Source organism: Mya arenaria, chromosome 10, assembly GCF_026914265.1.
Source record: "Mya arenaria isolate MELC-2E11 chromosome 10, ASM2691426v1".
Classification (NCBI taxonomy): domain Eukaryota; kingdom Metazoa; phylum Mollusca; class Bivalvia; order Myida; family Myidae; genus Mya; species Mya arenaria.
In genome coordinates this window covers 29,451,972-29,473,033 of record NC_069131.1, presented here as the reverse complement: position 1 = coordinate 29,473,033, position 21,062 = coordinate 29,451,972, and the positions used below count along the sequence as shown (strand labels likewise).

The 21,062-nt window shown below is 34.8% G+C and overlaps 2 protein-coding genes across 6 annotated transcripts in view; both read right to left on the bottom strand.

Moving 5' to 3' along the window:
- LOC128205637 (E3 ubiquitin-protein ligase rnf213-alpha-like) overlaps positions 1-1,848 on the bottom strand; it is a 108,420-nt gene extending 106,572 nt beyond the window's left edge. For both annotated transcript variants that reach the window (XM_052907441.1, XM_052907442.1), the window contains exon 1: positions 1,749-1,848. The gene's annotated coding sequence lies outside the window, so the exon portion shown is untranslated. The remainder of the gene's footprint in view (positions 1-1,748) is intronic.
- A 5,163-nt stretch (positions 1,849-7,011) lies between these two features.
- On the bottom strand, positions 7,012-20,129 carry LOC128205148 (receptor-type tyrosine-protein phosphatase F-like). 4 transcript variants are annotated; one of them, XM_052906595.1, is made up of 23 exons: positions 20,062-20,129; positions 19,013-19,660; positions 17,838-17,961; positions 17,595-17,692; positions 17,061-17,156; positions 16,615-16,773; positions 16,121-16,284; positions 15,915-16,002; positions 15,608-15,672; positions 15,355-15,391; positions 14,581-14,684; positions 13,929-14,054; positions 12,683-12,831; positions 12,290-12,425; positions 11,620-11,748; positions 11,244-11,346; positions 10,806-10,882; positions 9,859-9,993; positions 9,543-9,683; positions 9,187-9,291; positions 8,487-8,644; positions 7,958-8,093; positions 7,012-7,385 (listed from the first exon to the last, which is right to left on the bottom strand). In XM_052906595.1, the coding sequence occupies exons 2-23, from the start codon at positions 19,644-19,646 to the stop codon at positions 7,278-7,280; spliced, it is 3,072 nt and encodes a 1,023-aa protein (XP_052762555.1). In that variant the 5' UTR covers positions 19,647-19,660; positions 20,062-20,129; the 3' UTR covers positions 7,012-7,277. The 4 variants fall into 4 exon arrangements, with proteins under 4 accessions (XP_052762555.1, XP_052762556.1, XP_052762554.1 ...); XM_052906596.1 differs by lacking the exon at positions 20,062-20,129 and adding an exon at positions 19,840-19,896; XM_052906594.1 differs by lacking the exon at positions 20,062-20,129 and having other exon boundaries at positions 19,013-19,827.
- Between the last annotated feature and the right edge of the window lie 933 nt (positions 20,130-21,062).

Here is a 21,062-nt window from a genome sequence, read left to right as displayed (position 1 = left end):
TCATTTAATAGGTATGGCTGAAATTCGAACCTATATGTATGCCCAAATGATTAGAAAAACCTACAATGTATCACTTAACATAGGGGAATATAGTTTCCGACATGTTTTAACTTAATATGAAATTAATAAACAGATGTGACCATTGCGGAACTTGTCATAAAAGATCAACATCTACAGTGATATAAATGCTTATTCAAATGAATAAAATTAAAGCCAAAACGTGATACTCTATGTTAGATAACTCAATAAAGCACACCGATTGTTCAATACATTCAGGTGAGACATGAACTGGGACAAAGCACAAGGTGTAAACATGATGGTATGCCCTCGGAAGATAAACAATGTTTTTCGCACGTACGCATTAACTCCAAATAAAGTATGTCTGTTGTAAAAAATGAGAGTACAGTTTATTAAATGTTATAAATAAGTGAGGTACGCTAACTTAAAATAAACAGCGTATTTTCGCCTCGCCACTAAGGATATTTTCTTCTTTTTTGTCCAGCAAATTTGAGTATTTTCGTATTTTTGCTCTGCCACCTTGAATGGCGTGTTTTCTTATTTTTGCAACGCCATTTGTCGTATTTTTGCATTTTGGCCATCCGGTAGGCATACGCAAGGTGTTGAGCATCCGTAAGTAGACCAAGATCATTCATTTCAATGTTATGCATTAGAACAAAATACGTCAATGCGAAGAGTAAAGATTTTAGCAGATTGCGAAACATCTAATTGGCCAGATCTCTGGAAACCATTATAACAATGATACAGTACTTCGGACTCAAACATCGAAATGCATGCTAAGACAAAGCTTTTGAAACAGTGTCCAATCATTAGAGTTTGGTAGAAATGTCTTTGACTGCTGTCATTCCATTCCAGAAAATCATATTCAGGTTTTTCCTACACTACGTTTCGTTTTAAAATGGTACATAAATGTACATGTCTGAAATTGTATGATACGTGTTGATGACCTTAGTAAGGTGCAAAAGTTGGCAGGATAACCAAATCATTTAACAGTTTAAAAACAAGTTTTTTAATTGAGTTTTGAGGTTCAATGTTTAACAAGCAGAAAGCATACGCTCTTTGTATCATGTGTACGCGTAATTAAGCAAATTTGATGGATTTGCATTCAAAAAGCATTTCAGAAATGTCTCCATAAAATGACGTATTTTTTGTGTCAAATTAGTCATCACCACCAAATCAACAATTGATTGTGGCTTTGTGATGATTGCAGAAGGTATTTGCATTTGTGTAACCAGGAAATGAATTTAATCCAATATGTTTTGTTTTTGTTTTTTGTTGATATTTTTTATTAGAAAATAATTTATCTAGAAATCTGAAGACATTAAGACATAATTGATTGGGTGGTCTCTGGCATTTTGACACAAAACTATACTTATATAGTCGACAGTCTTTTCTGAAAGGAATTACAAATGCTTTTTATAAAAAATCTGATTAAATCTTCGTTCGTTAAATTTGTTAATCTCCTTATCACACCGAAACATGTCGCAAAGGATGTATGATTGACTCCAGTTGACTGATTGGTAAAATTGTTTATCAAAACTAAAAAACCTACTAATTTTTTGGCCTTCCCCACCCACTTATTCCTTCTGGAATGCCCTTGAGTATAAAAGAAAACGTCTCCATTCTGTTTAAGATCAAAACACGCATAATGTGCTTACAATTAGTAACGTTCGCATTTTCAATGAATAACACATTTACTTCTAAATAGATTTACGTGGTAAACTACATACCTGCACTTCATGTTATCAAATATTAAACACAAATAGTTCGTATTCTCATCAAGGTCGCCCGGTGTAAATGATTTAACCAGCGCTTACGACAATATCTTTGTCCCAAATAGGAAGTAGAAACTATTGCACTGGTTCAATTCTGGCACGTGACAAATTTATCCCATTTGATTGGGAGAAAAGAATCGTCTGAATATTATTTACTCTTCTACGAAGAGAAGTTTTCATTTTCTAAAAATGATGATTTACCAATGCATAAATTAGCCGATATGTATAATAATAATTTTAAGTGCACACATTTAGGCAACTGTTCGTTTAACTTTCGTTTCACATATCCTTAGCCCACTTGTGTTCCAATATAAACTAAATATTTCTTTCCTAATTTACCAAGCATTTTCTTAAGCACCTAAGAAAATCATAAAGGAACGAACTTTGTCTTTGAATGCAACAAAAATTGCATCGTAGTCAATAGATCATACCAACATTTAGGTGGTTTGTATGTGGTGTTGACTAATAGCGCTGTGTCTCTGGTGCCTTAAAACAGGATCGCGGTTAAATTCATGGCTACTGTAGACTAGTTTCTATTGGGGTTTTTATTTGTATTTCTCAACCGGTATTTTGTTTTGACATCAATGTAGAGGAACAAAGACATAAAATTCGTTGGCCTTAAACGACTCCAATTACATGTTTTAAGCTTACATACTGGCTTCAACCGGTTTCTTCGGGATAATCGAATGATATCCTCTCGTTCAAATAAGACAATACCTTAAATGTACATGCATACTTTGTAAGTATGGCCGTTTAAATCACTTTTGTATTCAACTGATAGGTAAGAGGAGCATTTGCTATCTTGATAACAGATAACTGGGTCAATATAAGAGGCATGCAAAGAATATATAACACGATATGCAAACATATGCATTGACATTTATGGGACTGTTAACTTTTGTATAACTACAAGTATGCGTACTTTCAATGTTTCAATATACATGTAATTTTTATAAAAACCAAAGTGTGAAGAAATTTTAAGGTTCTTCCCATACTTTTTTGGTATTGAATTTGTACCAAATTAACAAGTTATTCTTCACAGAAAAATATTTATGGACTCTTTCTCTTCAAAGTGATCATATAGTAATTACTTTTGAATTACGTGCATCATGTAGTAATTGTTGAGATATCATTTTTCTATGACCTTTAAATGATTCTGTTTTAACTTGTTCAATTTAAATTACGCATTCTAAATCATGCAAATGTCCATGCCCATTGTATCGATCATTTTTGTTTATGCTATAGGTACGTATGTACATGAATACATTGTTGGAATAATCGGTATTATATTTACAACGTGTGATTATTTACAAACTGTATAAATTTATAATATGTGGAAATGCATTTGCTAACCCACCGTAAATCATATTGAAAAGGAAAATGTGTTGTTGTTTTTTTCTTATTTATTATGTGGGATTTGATTATCTAATATTTGGCCTAGTGGCTTAGCTTTTCACCTGGGGTAAACCATATTTATTTATTTTCAAGACAACATGCACACATGTATTCTTAATAAGTTTCATAACAATTGGATGTTAAAGCTATTTAATTTATGACTGGGATTATTAACATCTAATTTGACCCAATTACCTACATTTTGACCTGAATTGACTCATATTCATAATCGTTCAGGTAAATAAGTAAGAAGCCAATGTTCATAACAATTTGATAAAAAATATGAATATATGACATGGATTAATAAAGTTTGACGCAGAATTGTAAACGTCATGCACCCTAACGCATGGCCGTCCCGTGTTTGTAACTCAATAACCTGTAATATTCCGTTATAAAATCCGACGAAAAAAAATGTTGTCAAACAAACTCGCAGTGCTAAGGGGCATTGATAGTGTTGCACTTATCATCCCTGTGCTAAGGTGTGTTGACAGTGTTGCATTTATCATCACTATGCTATGGGGCGTTGACAGTTCTGCACTTATCACCACTATGCTATGGGGCGTTGACAGTTTTGCACTTATCATCACTGTGCTAAGGGGCGTTGACAGTGTTGCACTTATCGTCGCTGTGCTATGAGGCGTTGACGGTACTGCACTTATCAAATCTGTGCTAAGGGATTTTGACAGTGCTGCACTTATTATCGTTGTACTATGGGGCATTGGCAGTACTGCACTTATCATCGCTGTGCTAAAGGGCGTTGACAGTTCTGCACTTATCATCCCTGTGCTTTACGGCGTGGACAGTGTTGCACTATCATCGCTGTATTTAAGGGGTGTTGACAGTGTTACACTTATCATCGCTGTACTATGGGGCGTTGACAGTGTTGCACTTATCATCGCTATACTAAGAGCGTTGACAGTGTTGTACTTTTCATCACTTTGCTAAGGGGCGTTGTCAGTGTTGCACTTATTATTGCTGTACTTAGGTGTGTTGACAGGTTTGCACTTATCATCGCTGTGCTATGGAGCGTTGAGAGTGTTGAACTTATCATCACTGTGCTAAGGGGCGTTGATAGTGTTGCACTTATCATCTCTGTGCTAAGAGGCGTTGGCAGTACTGCACTTATCATCGCTGTGCTTTAGGGCGTTGACAGTGTTGCACTTATCATCACTATGCTAAGGTGTGTTGGTAGTACTGCACTTATCATCGTTGTGCTAAGGGGCGTTGACAGTTCTGCACTTATCATCCCTGTGCTTTAGGGCGTTGACAGTGTTGCACTAATCATCACTGTACTAAGGGACGTTGACAGTGTTGCACTTTTCATCACTATTATAAGGGGCGTTGACAGTGTTGCACTTATCATCAAGGTGCTAAGGTGTGTTGACAGTGTTGCACTTATCATCGCTATACTAAGGGCGTTGACAGTGTTGCACTTTTCATCACTGTGCTAAAGGGCGTTGACAGTGTAGCACTTATTATTGCTGTGCTAAGGGGCGTTGGCATTACTGCACTTATCATCATTGTGGTAAGGTGTGTTGACAGTGTTGCACTTATCATCGCTGAGCTATGGACCGCTGAGAGTTTTGAACTTATCATCACTGTGCTAAGGGGCGTTGACAGTGTTGCACTTATCATCTCTGTGCTAAGGGATGTTGACAGTGCTCCACTTATAATCGTTGTGCTAAGGGGCGTTGACAGTGATGCACTTATCATGGCTGTGCTAAGAGTCGTTGACAGGGCTGCACTTATCATCACTGTGCTTAGGGGCGTTGACAGTGTTGCACTTATCATCGCTGTTCTGAGGGGCGTTGACAGTGTTGTACTTATCATCGCTGTGCTATGGGGCGTTGACAGTGTTGCACTTATCATCGCTATACTAAGGAGCGTTGACGGCGTTGCACTTATAATTGCTATACTAAAGGGCGTTGACAGTGTTGCACTTATAATCCCTGTGCTAACGTGTGTTGACAGTGTTGCACTTATCATCCCTGTGCTAACGTGTGTTGACAGTGTTGCACTTATCATCGCTATACTAAGTTGTGTTGACAGCGTTGCACTTATCGTCACTGTGCTAAGGGGCATTGACAGTGTTGCACTTATCATCGCTGTGCTTTAGGGCGTTGATAGTGTTGTACTTATCATCACTGTGATAAGGGCCATAACAGTTTTTACCAGATCATGCTTAGCCTGAATGCTTACTTTGTTGTTTTAAAGCCTGATTGTCAAGACACAAGATGTTTACGTTTACTCAGACATACCATTAAATTAAAACTACAGTTGTGTTATAATGCTTTTGTAAACTGGTATCATCAAACGAATATTGAATTACTCATTTTGCAAAATGACATTCAATTACGTTTACAACTGTGGCAAAACTCTATCATGATAACGACATAAGGCTATATAATACCTGGGACAAAACTCAAGGTCGTCTTTTATCCACTCGCAGTCGATAAACACATTCGCCTGCACGTAGCCACGAAGACACTAAATCGATAAGGTTTATATTACATTTTTTAACTTAGGTATGCAGTAGGCTAAATAAGTAACTATATGGTATTGGTATCAAACTTGTTAATCTTCGATTACATAAAGCTTGACTAAATAGTCATATAAAAGTTAAATAAGTAATTTTAGAGATTTTTCAAAGTTTTCATATTTACTTAAAGGGACTCGCTCATGTTTTTGTAAAATGCACTTTTTGGTATAACGCTATTAAGTGTGGAAATTCATAAGGAGTGTTAAAACTAAGACACTGACGGCTGGAACCCTTCAAGAAATGTTGATATGTGCTCAAGTATTGCTTTTGAAGTCAGCGATTTTCAATAGCGTTAGTAACGTTTTTTTAACAAAAGGGTTCAAGGTTAAGTTATCCATATGGTTGTGTATGAATCATTGTGGGTGTGTGGTTTTGTTTTCAGTTTTCGGGTGGGGGGGTCCTTGACATTACCGGCGTGTGTTTACCACTCACTGAAACAAGAATATCTTTTCATGCTTTAAGTGTATTTTTTGCACTTTCGGTATCAAAGAGTAAAGTAGTTATAATATAAGTGTTCTCATATTCATTTCCGGGAAAACGAAACTGGTGCCAAAACATGAGCGACTCCCTTAATGTGATGGCTTTTGGCTAATGGTATTCGAAGGCTTTTGACCTGGAAAGATTGCTTAATATGACATTCATGTCGGATTGCAATTGAACTTAAGGCTTACAAGCCGGAATGCTGGGAACATGAGATATCAGAATGAATTTTAGCAAATATACGAGTTCAACTCACAATTTCGCATTAGATAAACAATAATTACATTGCATTTGTTTTCATTCATTAACAATTATCAAAATATATTGCAAATATTAATGCATATAACATCGTTCTAAAGGGGCAAGACAGCAGATGGTCCCATAAATGGCACATACATTTTTTCCACAAAAACAAGTCTAGAATTGTCAGTACGAGCTAGTATGAGGCCGATAATACATAATTTTACATGATTAAATGAATATTTTGTCGCTGTCTCAGGTCAGTTTACCCGTTTAAAAAGAGCGCATAATGGTTTCCTAGTTTATAGTGTGTATATTTAGCATGCGAATGTCACGTGATAAGTACATATACCTATACCGACGCTGTATGTAATTTAACTAAGATTTAAATGTGGTTGACAAACCAAGTAAATGCGTTTGATACACGTGCAGTAAGCGATGTGATAGAGTAAGGTGTAATTAGAGGTTAATGATTGCTTGCTGCTCGCCATTATGCGATAATCGCCCGAAGATGTCCATAAAGGCCTGAGGGCTGTAGGGTTGAAGGACATTATGGACTCGACATACACAACAGCATATATATTGGATAGATACAGTTTTGGACATATATGGTCAATTACCAAAAACATATAGTATACATATATGTATGTTAAAACAGGAGAAAAATATCTACAAGTATTGTCAAATATTTTGGTATCAATATATCTCATCCTTTGGATTAATGTCATTTCATTTTCGTGAACACTGGACAGCTCTTTCATCTTTCAGTAATTGTAAGTATGCATTCTCTTCGTATGCTGTTGTTTACCTGGCATAGGCAATCGCATTATCTAGGTATTTAATGCATTAGATACATTCTCAGTGAAATTCGAGTATTGACTGTAATCAAATGACTTCACATAGGACAACACACATCCGTGGCAAAATTCAAACTGTGCCTGAAAATAAAGAACACATTTCGTGAAAACGTTTGTAGAAATATTCCAAAAGTGTACTTCATGGCCTTAAAAACACATGTACAGTATAGTGCAATCAGTTGTCTTTTCCTCAAAAATAAAGAAAATCGTTTCGGTACTAATTTGGATCAAAATCCGGAATACCTCTTAATACCATTTAGTATAAACAATTGAATTAAACGTATAATATGTTTTATCTATAGTTTTGGTTTACCGGTCATTTCTTACATAATCAGTTATAATACACGTATTGTCAGCGAAAACATAGCTGTGTTGACCCGGAACGCAAGAATATGCTCTATAGCAATTGCATGAACAGTATTTATTGTTTTCAGATATCAGTGAATTTTTACATGCTACAATTATGTTATTAAATCTGATACATAAATAGAACAAAGATGATTAAGTATGTAAAATATAACCAGTCTGAAAATCACAATTATTCCATTTAATTTTAGTAAATATTCTCAAATTAATTATTATCAGTGGAAAAAGAAATATTTATAAGACATATAGAACGTGAATACGTATCATCATGTAGTAATGGTCATTACCTTATTAGGAATAGCTGACCTACGTCTTGATTTGACCTTTCTGATTGTGTTCACAACGCTGACTTCCTGTTCCAGTCCCATCTTCTCAAGCAGAATTGAAACAATACAGAACAAAGCGCTCTTGCCCGCCCCGTCTCTACAACGAGAGAACTAAAACAATACAGAACAAAGCTCTCTTGCTCGCCCCGTCTCGGATCAGTTAGGGAAAGGAGACAAGTAGACAGTCACATGTAGATGATCATGTTTAGATGAAAGCCTTGTATGTAGTCAACGAGATGGGCAAAACCTCACAAGGCTCTAAAACTGAGTTTACATTAAAATATAATTAAATATAAATGTTGGGCTAAAACTTATAAATGGTTAATAAACGTGACGATAGGTGATGACGTCCATGAGGATTAACTTGGCCAAAAAAGGTGCCCTTAATATATAAAAAAAAATCTATGTTTGATTAATAGAAAGTGTTTTTGAAATCACATAAAGGTTATGCCGGTTTAAGAAAGAAAACAAAACCAACTTATGTACTTACAAACAATGAACAAGAAGTGGGCCTCTGTTCGAAGTTTCCCTTAAGTTGACGTCAATACCTTCGATAAATTTAAGAAAATCCTTTGTTGACTCCGGAACTTCCCTTGTATAATCCCATCCATTGAATTCAAAGTGGTGAACTACCCTTTCGGAAGGTTGCTGTTTAAAGTAGAAGTTTTGAGACTCAGTAAATGGTTGGTTATAATTCAGTGTATGTTACCGATTTGACAAACGAATTTGAATACGTGCTAACTGAAATATTGTCGAATGCTAGCAAATACAAATACAAATACATTTGTATAGCGCAAAAAGTATTGTTCAATATTCGATTGCGCTTCACACAGTTCATGCGCTATTTCACACAAGGTATATACAGTCATTTACACATAAAATCTGGTAGGCTCCTAATTATAAAACAGTCCAAACAAATAAGTTTTCAGTTCCTTTCTAAAAGTAGGTTCACTTTTAATGTGTTTTATGTCTCTAGGAAGAGCATTCCACCATTTTGGCCCAACCACAACAAGTGATCTGTCAGCAATTCTGGTTCTGGTTCTTGGAACAATAAATTGAATGTCATCAGAAGATCTTAGTCTGTATTTTCCCTGAACACGGTTTAACAAAGACCTCAAATAAGAAGGAGCTGTTCCCTGCACAATACGGAACACAATGACAAGAATTTTAAACATAATTCTTGCCCTCACAGGTAGCCAGTGAAGGGATTTGAGGACTTCGGTAGTTGGATGACCGTATGGTGTGTTGGTCACAACTCTTGCTGCTTGGTTCTGAACTTTCTGAAGTCTGTTAATCTGATAGGCAGGAATTTCCGTAAATAATCCATTGCAAAAGTCATTATGAGAATGAATAAGGCCGTTCACCATTATCTCTGTTGATTTTTGTGAAAGGTGTTTACGAATTTCTTTCAGATTTCTAAGCTGAGCATGCGCAATCTGACATTTTTTCTGATATGCATGTCAAAATTAAGCGTAAGTAGATAGTGTGCCAATATTTCTTAACATAATATGTAAAGAGCTAAATAATGAAAGAATTAAAAGGTTACCTCAGTAGTTCCACTGTGTTTGATAGTTAAAAGTCTTTGTATGCAGTAGCCATGGTTCTCTGTTTTAGTACAGCATACTTGAAACACACCCTGTTTTAAAATTTTGTTGTCAGCAGGATAATACAACCCAATAGTTTGTCTCTGAAATAAGCATTTCCATTTATATCATACTACAGTGGCACTGATAAGCCAGTAACAGAACGCATACTTATGATTTCAATAACGATGATTGATTAATACATGTAAATCAATACGTTTATTAAACGTTTAAACATTAATCAATGTAACAAATGTATCTTGAATAAATGCGTCATACTTTTTGTTTTGCCATAGGAGGTTCAAAGCTTATGACACAAGTACAATTTTCCTGGTACAAGAGTGTCAAAAAGTCAATCACGGTTCCTTTCATGGGACTTTGTACAACCAAGAATCGATTTCTTGCTTTCAAGCTCTGGAAAAGAGGTAGTTGTTGCAAATTGCTACTGATGCACGTTGCAAATCATTAGCTTATTTTTATTTACCAACCCTTATTTAAGACTCCATTTTTAAAACAACATGAAGCTATTGATTTGCATAAGGTTGATATATTTTAATAAGAGGCTCATGAGGGCCTGTGCTCTACTGGCTTGCCTAATTTGGTCACTTTCTGTATCAAGATTATAAGACATTTGTTAGCAATTGAAATAAAGCAATTCTGACAATTTCAATCCAGTTATGTATGGGCAAATCTTACTGGTATAAAACGGGAGCTCAGCTCTCTAACTAATGTATAAAATATCACGCAGATCGGATAAAAAATGACGAGGCTAGTGTGCTTTTAATCTCAATTATAGCAATTTGGCAAATATTAAGGGTCATAATCAAGTCATGCATGGTCGGATCTGGCTAGTTTTGGAAAAGAACCGAGCTCTCGTAGATATCTAACTACAGTATAAATTGGTAAACAAAATATTTCAAAGGAATAGTCAATTATGACTATTTCCAAGGTAAAGTTAAGGGCCATTCTCCGGTCATGCATGAACAGATTCGGCTGGTTCAAAAACGAGATCTCATAGATACCGTATCACTGTACAAGTTTATTAAACATTGGGTAATAAATGTAAGCGTTTTGTGTTAACATGTTAAATTCAAACTGTTTTGCAAGTTTCAAATTTGGCCTGTTCTGGCCTTTGGCCAGTAGACCTTATAAACTGAATTACTTCAATCAACGTTGATATAATACATTAAGTTAATAATTTAGTCCAATTAGTAAATGATACCTACATCGATGTAAACTGCATTGACATATCCAGAGGATCCGGATTGAATATCAAGAGAGAGACTAGGTCTGTTGCGATCTCCTACAATATATATCATGAAAGCAGCTTTATATACGTTCAAGTATTGCCTTAAATATTTAGATAAACGACATGTTATTGTATTACCTAAAGAATGTCATTCCTTTGTAGCAGAAAACTTGCTTCATGTTTAATGTCACCAAATACCTTCATCATGGCTATGCAACAAGCACATGAAAAAAACTAAACATGATATTTACACAAATTGACATCAGTCTACCGTACTAATTACAATACCTCATCTCTGCTTTATGAGGATACAGCCTACAAATAACCACTGAGAAATGATTAGACTGAGGATTTAACGTCTTTTCAAGCGAATGAATTGTATCACATACCGGAATATTGAACATCAACAAAATACCTGGTACGTCTGCAAATGGTCTGTTCTTGCCCTTCAAACTCTTATTCCTCTCAATGGCCTGTATTTCATTATCTGATGACTTTTCTAAAACTGTTTGCATTTCCTGAAAATATCATAAGCGATTTTTGTTTTGTGAAATATAACAACAACACATACAACAACAACAACAACAACACCAACAGCAGCAGCACCAACAATAAAACACATAAACATTAAATATTTTTCTCTTGTTTTTATATTGACTGAATCAGGCCTCTCACCAAAAACATTTGAATTGTATTACAATTATAGTCAACGCATTTAAATATGTAAATACAGAATAGAAATACCCTTTTATGTACAAAGAATGAACCGAAGTCAAAACAAACATTTAAACCTGAAATTGTCGACTGAAGTCTTCATCCTCCATCTGCTTCATGTACTGGCGAAAATGTTTCCCTCTTATTTGTTTGCTGATATCACTCAGTGAACAGACGAGAGCTCTATGTAAAAACTGGTACTGGTTCTAAATAGAAAAAATGAACAACGAAATTGCCAATTATGGTGATCAGCCTTAGTTTGCAAACTTGAACTTTAGTCAATCAAAAGCTATTTAAGTAATTATTATCAATTGTTTTTGGTTCACAGTCCATCTACTATTTATTTAAAAACAAAAAACAAAATATTTTATAAGGTCGTGTACAATAATTCTTGACTATTAAATTAGGGGCAGAGACAGGACGCAAAATGGATGGTCTAGACATTAATTTTAAGTATAAAAACAATATAGTATTTGCTACATTCACTACAGTTATTATTCCTGCTACATGTACTATGATAGAATAAGAAACACCTACATACCTGGCTATTTATAAAGATAACAGTTATACAGCACGGTTCGTATTATAAATGATCTGTTAAGCATCAGTGACTTAACATTTATAGAGCAACTAAATTCAATGGCACTTATATAAAATCTACTGTTATCAACAATTGTACTACTGGCACTAAGGACATGGTAAAGACATATATAAGGTGTCAAAGATATCCCTGACACCATTACGCACCAACGTCTGTATCATGTAGGCCCTGTCTTGTCTCATGTTAATTACACAGCCAGGGATGTGAATAGCTCCTTCACTCTCTCCTTCCTTTGTCAACATATCTAGAGCGATGTAGGTGCCAGTTCTACCGACGCCAGCACTGGAAAAACCAATGATAGTTGTTTTTAAATTGCGTTGGCATATGCAAGAGAGACTGTTTCTTTGTCACATTAACGAACATGAATTATATGTTCGTCTTAATCGAGATAATATCCTTTGGGTTTTTACTATTTCGACGGATCCTGGCAGCACTGTTTTACTAACCAAGTAGGAACGTTATAACAATGCAACAAACTCCCTTTAAACAATTGAAATGAAGCAAACCATTAGGCCTATTTAAAATAGGACAGGAAGTACCTGCAATGAACGAGAACAGGGCCATCAAATTGGTCAGGTAGATTCAGGACTCTCTGTCTGAACTCAACGATTCCTGTCACATCCTCAGGTACACCTTTGTCAGGCCAGCATGTAAAGTGAAGGTGGTGAAGCTGTCTGGTCTCGCTATCCTGTGAAAAATACTATTTCATTTTACCGCCGTTTTTACACACTGTTCACTTGATAAGCATTGTCGGATAGTTTAAAGTTATTCTTACATTGGTCTTACCACCGTGATATATCTCATACCATTAATCGATTGTACGTGGATATATCAACCTTAACTTCCCCATGCATGTTTGTCGCATTAATAGTCGGTAGTGCCCCTTTGCCAATATTTTACAATCGAACATTTTAATTAGTTTTCATGTAACAGAAATTCGAATAAGATCTGAGTAATTTCTTTACGACAAATAAAAGTAACTTAAGAATTTAATTAGTTGTAGTTTAATCAGTTTCTGACTAATGTTCGTGGTTATCAATCCACGATGGATATCGATATTAGAATATAGTATAGTTTAAATCAGGAAATGAATGTTAGAGCCTTGAATCGTGTGGCTTCAAGTTCAGCATAAATTATCTTAAGGATCCAGAGGTCATTCCTATGGTTTTGGTTGTGTTTTTATGCAATTGTACCATCATTTTGTAAGTTCCTATTTGGTGAACTTTTAACTTAAGAATTTGAGTGTTAAGATATTTTCTACTAGCGTGTGAATTAAATAAGGAAGTAAATATTTGTAAATTTATATTCCGCATTTAAATAGTGTACCATTGTTCGATGTCCTTGTATTTGTAAGAGCGAACGATCTGTAGTTTGAAAAGAAAATGTAAACGTCTACCCCAATGTAAACCGAATGCCTTAAATGTGTTCATTGAATTGATGGCAGTTTAGTCCTGAATGATTCAGGAAGATATGTCCATATTTTAACTAATGAATATTGTAAACATGATTTAGATTAATCAAAATGTTAAGCGACTAAATAGAAACAGTCATACGGTTTATCGTTTATAGAAATAAGGTTTAATTGAGAGTTGATTTTAAAAATATGTCTAAGGCATAATATCTTCCTGAACGTTAGAGTTACGTTTATTATATTATTACAGGAATATAAACTAATCTAGCTGTTTCTAGATTTATAAAATAGAACAATATTTCGTTGCTAAGCACTTATATATAATTCACAGTAATACTTTTTTCATAAAGGTATTGTTCATTCCAATAACTCACCTTCGAAATTGTGAATTCTCTCCTCGTGAACTCGGCATATTCAGCTTCAGTTTGGCAAGAAATAAACACGCGTCCGTAATGTTTATCTGTTCCAGGGTTTGGCCAATATTGCTCGCATTTGTCTTTCTGTAAGAGAGCAACAAACATTTGATAAAAACACTGTATGGAGGTAGAAAATATGTATATGGCAGTAACAGGCTACATTGAAACTAAAAGTTCCTCAAACTTTCATTTATGTCAAATATATTTTAATAAAGGGTAAGTTATAAACCCTCGTATTTCACCGCAATGAAAGTATGAGTATAACGAGCGCAATTATAAAATAAAAGTTTGATTAATTGAGTCAATTATAACCACGCACCCCCCCCCCCTCAGGTCCGGGGAAGAGCGGGGACTTTGACTTTCGGTCCAGCCAATACCGGGTAAAATCCCCGCTAAATGCCCCCGCATCCCGGTTTACCTAGGTAAGGCCCGTTCCGCGCTTTTTTCGTCGCGAAAACAAAACCAACGCATTCACTCGGCACTGCGGGGCCACCTGGAAGGTAAAAACACGGCCCATTTCTTCCGCGATCCACGGTATACCCTTGGACCTGTGTGTGTGGGGGGGGGAGTGCTACAATTGACTGGTGCATTTATTGTGAAGTTATCTTACTCCTTCTTCTACAAGGTTGGTCAGCATGACAATTTTCTCCACTTTTTCTTGCCAGATCATCTGCCAAAATGGACTGAAATCCCCGAGCTGCTTTGACATGGGACCTACAAATTCATTGATATGAAAAACCTTTCAGATGTTTGTTTTTTCTTAAATTGAATCGATTAAATATAAGATAACTCAAATATCTATACTGAAGTAATTGTTATGTTTGATGTTTTGTTTAATTTAACTAGAAATTCGTGCCATTCAACAGTAAGGAAATAAAAACATAACAGGAAGAAAATAATAACAATCTTTGTCACACCAGCGTGAATAGAATGATTTATTAAACTCTGAATTTTAGACAGTTCCTTTTCTAGTGTCTGTAATTAAATGCACGTACAAAAACGATTAAAAAATACTTTGTGAAATCAAGATAAGTATTCGGCTGTATTTCCCCAAGAATGATAAATCATGCCCCAAAATTGTAATTATACGTCAACAATTAAGATTCTAAATATTAAATACTAGTATTTAACGTTTTCGCAGACAAACAGCAATTTCTCGAACCGATCAAATTGCACATACCTTACACTTTTCAGAACAGTGCTTATTCATCTATTTGACATTGTGTGGTATCTGCATACTACTTTTGAAATGGAGAGAACTATCTACTAGAAACAAGAGTTCACAGTAAAAATCATTAGTGTAGCATAAGTTAGTCAACCTTTGATCATGGTAGCTATATGTAACTTTAAAGTGCTTAAACTGTAGAAATATTGTATGCATTACCTAGTGCTGCAATGTACGCATGTCTTTTGTTGTATCCCTGAAATAAAAATATAATTGTATGCGTTCAGTAAAATGTATCTTACCAACAGCATCGACTGTTATATGAGACAACTCTGAACTCGAATCTTAGTGGCATCGATTCTTGTATTGGGAAGCACTTTAAGGAAACATTTTAAAGTTTAAAAGTTACGTTTTTATTGTTAAATATAGTATACTTGCATTTCATACGAAACGTGCTATAACATTTACTTACATCCATGAAACTAGCATTGATATAGTCCGTCTCACAGTCGCTGAGTTTGACCCTTGTGTCGTCATCTGAAATTACATTCTACAATTTATCCGACAAAATACCCAGAACATTTCCCAGAACGATGAATGTATACCTTTATCAATGCGTATTTTGAATAGATTAACATATGACAAATATACGTAAACGCGGACATAGGGAATTGGTAAACACGCAGAGTTGTTACATGGAAAGATATAATGTCCTGGCAAAGAAAAACTCAATAACAATTATATTAAACGCCATGATGGTATCAAATGGCAAACTATACATGGATAAATTCCTTTATATCTGTTCCGTTGAACATTTTCGTGCGTCTGCGAATCCGCGTATGGTTTTGTCAATCCGTAGGGAAATTTCTGCAAGACAAAATTATAACGTGTAATAATCGGTACTGATTCTATCAATTAAAGACAATGAAACATACATTTTTCTAAATGATGATGTGTTGTTATCAGCGCATGAACAGTATTTTACCTCGAATTCTTCTTCCATATCAATGTCAGTTTTCTCGACTACATACGTCGTTAAGTTGCCAATAGCGACTTTTTGTTTATTGATTTTATCAGCGTTGTTGTAATATAACCCTCCTTTCTCTTCAAACTTGGTTGCTATGGCTCTGGCTATTTGGTCATCTTCGTCTAAAGGAGGATTAATGTAATGTATTAATACTTCAGTCAATAAAATAATAACATTTCATCCGTTATAGAAGAAGAAGAAATGGCCCATGACCGAAATTAAGAAAATATATAAGTGTACAACAATTATAGGAAATTTCCTATAAATAAATACAAAAATACTGAAATGGTTGAACGCACCAGCAGTCAAAACATTTTAAACTAATCATAAACCATATAACGAATACAAATCAAACATAAGAAAGTAAGAAATAATAACGTTATCATTATTTGTTAAAACCTTAAAAATATAATCTATTATGAACAATATAAGTATTGAAAGTACATGTTTACCGATTTCAAGGATAGCATCTTCAGCAGTTTCCTCTACAATAAACAATTCAACTTGTTGTGTTTCCACATTAAAATTTCGTCCGGTTTCTTGATTGACATTCTCTTGAATAGAGTTTGGATTATCAGCTCCTAATGAAATGTCTTCGTATAATTTGTTATCTGCAAAGCAAATATTTAACAAAAATACATGTTTCTGGATAACAACAAAGTCATATCGAAGGTACAAGTGTTAGAATGGTTATGGAGTCCGCCTCTTACCCATACCGTCGTGGGTTTCCAGCAAAGCATTGACACCATGTCTCTCAGACTATTTGCTCAATATAGAAATCGAAATTAGTTTCGTCACAGGAAACAGACTCGATATTGATTCATATCAGGTTATAGCTGTCTTCACAATCTAGCTTAACTAAAATTAGTAAACAAAAAGTTGTTCACGATAATCTTACCAGCCTCAGTATGGAGTTCGGTAAATGAAGTGTGAGGTTGTTGTGTCTGATATCCATGCCGGGTATCCCTTTCCTGGGCGGGTACAGGTTTAGGCCCTAAGTATAAACGCATTTACTTCAGGCTTTAAATATCTGGTAAATAAATAACATCTGAGAACTGATTCCTATTAAACGATGTGTTCTTTTAATCTGAGTGTTATGCAGTAAATCTCTCCTCTTGCATTATATACACCAAGTTCTAATTTGTTTGAAATGTGTGAATGATATTTTCTTTATGAGTCGAAGAAGTACAACAAATACAATAAAGATTACTTCTTCTTGTAGTATCCCATTAGTTAACGCACCAGCTTCTAACTAACGCGTCCCGAGTTCAATTCTCGCCGCGGGTGCATGTGAGTTTAGTTTGTGGTCACCAGTGGGTCTCGTATTACAACGTGCCACAACTTCATTAATATGATGTTGTAATAGATTATTTCACAAGTTATAAATAAATATATTTAAACTAAACTAAGATTACTGTTAATATCGCATTACTATTTTTCTGCACTGTAGCGTACACAATTGGCTGAGGTGTATGGATTTCTTCGCTGATTTGCTCGTCCCCTCGTGGCTTTTTCCAGCATAATTTGTTTCTTTGAAAATGATAACATGAAAAACAAATGATATTTATTCTCCAATAATAACAGCATATAAAATTTAGTATTTCTCTTAATACAAAACCTCTAAATAACCAAACTTGAATATTGATCGTTATCAATTAGTATCTTTACAACATACCTTCTTTTGAGAATGATGACAATAAGGACTCCAGCTACCACTACAAGAACAGCACTAAATGCCCCACCAACAGCCGCACCAACGTTTGGTTTATCTGCCTCTGTCTGAGTATTCTTTATTTCCGCTGAATTTATATGTAATATAACATTTTTTATCAGGAATGGCATTCGTATTGAAGTACACATCAAAACATGACGAAAAGTAAAGCAACTTCTACTTATGACTTAAGATATACACAAACATTAACAAATACAGGATATAACAAGAGTGATCATTAAATACGGAATTTGTTAAAACGAGCGTTGACCACGAATGTTACGAGTATATTCTTTTTATATCATAAATATTAAGTTAATGGCTTACAGCGCTAAATACATAAAACGTCGCTATAAAACGCGCACATTTTCAATGATATATTTAAATAAAAAATATATACTGAAATTATTTCATGATGGCGACGTGATTTATCATACAGGGTATTTCAAAGGTGTTTTTTTCATTAGCGCACCTTTTTCGTTTGCTGTATGATGATAAATTTGCATGATGAACAAACCATTTATTGTTTTGTGTTTTTTAAATGATAGTATTTACTTTAGTTTTTTTTAAGAAAACAAATTTGATGTTTCCCTTATTTAGATTGCTTAAACAAACTTCCTTTTCTGACATGATAATTATGCAATTTAATCAATAACATTGAATCACAACCTTAATAGGTGGAATGACAATACAAGCCATGAGCTCTGAGGTATATTAAGACTTATATTTAACCTAGTGAATTATAATTATTTCCACCTTGTATAATGATAACTTACGATATATATTCATTGATAGTTATATTTAAATTGAGCGCATTAGAATATGGCTTTCAAAAGGCAACGCGCGTATTATTCAGAGTCACTGCCACCATAAGTATGTCGAATTTGTGCTGATAGATTAATGCTTACAAGTTAATTATGAAATTGCTATATATGTATCTACGAAAAGAAATTAATTCATCAGCACTCATATAATAACTTATAAAGTTAAATAATAGTTTGTTCATATCATGTTTATATAGCATACAGTATAATTATTCTAGTATATGCATGAGTTTGAGATTAATATCGTAAGAGGTTGTAGGAGCCAATTAGTTATTTATTTGAAGAAAGGTATGTAACCTCATTGACAGAACTCACCTTTATTCAAACAATGATCACCGTCACGCCCGTCTACACATACGTTACATGTATCCCCTTTGTAATATTCTTTACAATCACAATTTCCATTGATAGCAGAGCAATTATTTTGTACACATCCAGTACTACATGATTCAGAACAGCTGACTCCGTACAGACCATCAATACAAGATTCACATTTTTCACCGCTATACATTTTACTACAGTTGCATGATCCATCAAGTGAATTGCAGACGTTCCCCTCACAACCTTGGCTGCATTGTAAAGAGCAGTTTACACCGTACAGGCCATCTACACACGAATCACATTTGTTTCCGGTATAATTCGGTTTACAGGAAAAACACATTCCATTATTTTCACATGTATTGTTATCGCACCCAGAAGGGCAAGTCTTATTACATTTATTCTCCAATCCGTAAGATCCGTCTTTGCAGGAAAGACAGTTGGTGTGGTTGGTACATCTGCATGTTGGAAAAATGCATGTCAACGAACAATTTTGTCTTCTGTCCCAATATCCAATTTCGCACCCTTCACAGGCTCGTTCGGATGAGCAGAAACAATGAGGATAAGTACAATTGTTACTACAGCTGTCACCATGTTTTCCGGGTGGACAAATCCCACAAATTACATTCATAAGATACAAAATAACTGCAAATATAGAAATCATCATTAGGGTTATTATTTTATGTCCAAGTAATATATAAAGATATAAGATAAATGTTATTCTAAATTTATTTTATAAACTCCAACTCAATACAGATTTGAAATGTTTTTATTCATTTGAATACTGTAAACTGGCACTACTTAATTTGATATTTAAAACCAACCTTTTTGTTATGAATGACCAGGAAGTAAAATAATAAGAAATACTGAAATTCTTCCTACTACAACTTAGTCGGGTTTATGTTAGATCAGATATGAATTAGTATTGTATGACGTAATGTAAGTTTATCTCAATACAATGGTACTAAACGCAACTGTTAAAATTTATTGATTGTATTTCCGTTCAATAAAAAAACAGTTTAATATTTTAAAAATAAAATGAATACTTGAGTGACGGGTCTCGTATCCAACACCTTAGATAATACCCTATTTTAAGGCACAAGCGCAAAGCCCCACAAAGCCATGCGTTCACAAAATGAATCATATAGTGAAAGTTGTGCTACTGTTTCTCAAACCTTAATAGGGATGAACGTTCTCATCGTTTATATGTCTGTTGCAAAAAAACCTGCAGTGAACGCTACACTATAAATTCAGCGAAATGTATTGAGCATCTAACAATAAAGACGGCAAAATGTGTAAAAATATTATCATTGGTATATAGTTTGGAGCCTATTTCGCTCAGTTAGATAAAACTAGGGAAACGACCACTGCGGATTTAAACCGGCTTGGAGGGCCCAGCTTTACACTTAATTTGATCAACATAGCAGGAAGGGATAAATGGAAGATAAGACATGCATTGGATAATAGGGGATAGGGACAACAATAAATGACCGCCGATTTGAAAAAAAGAACCTTATCAAATTTTAACAGATTAACGGGAACGAGTGAAAACGCCCGAACAAATGCGGAAGACTACTATTACTACTACACAATGATTGATTCCAGCAAACCCATAATGTTAGGAAATACTGTGTTAAGGTTACCGTGTTGTGACAACGTTAGTGTCTCAATTCATTTTTGACTGTTTTCTTCTAATTTGCATTCAAATTTGGAGTAATAGATCACGTAATTCAAGAAAAGCATCTTATGATTTGCAACTATTAACATGATAATAAAATTGTATTGATGGGACAACGTTAAATTAACGGTAAACTCTTGTTGTGTAAAATATTTCGCATGACATTGTTTGTTGATGTTTTCGGGGAACGCGTATTAACACGGGTGAGTGACCAAGACTCAAAAGGCTGCACCTAATCAAAGGGACATCCAGTGACAGGCACATCCAGTGACTCTGGGCCGGCGGGACAGCAGGAGACGAGAGCATCTGTGTTAGTGTGGGCGACGTAAACGTTGGTGAACAGTTATTAAAAGTTCATTTTTTCAAACG

Coding starts and splice junctions, on each gene's coding strand:
- LOC128205148 (XM_052906594.1), bottom strand. CDS start 19,682: ATGATGATTTCTATATTTGCAGTTATTTTGTATCTTATGAATGTAATT. Junction 11,347..11,619: donor ACTTCAGTCGACAATTTCAG/GTTTAAATGTTT, acceptor TGATATTTTCAG/GAAATGCAAACAGTTTTAGA. Junction 9,684..9,858: donor CTCCTATGGCAAAACAAAAA/GTATGACGCATT, acceptor TGCTTATTTCAG/AGACAAACTATTGGGTTGTA.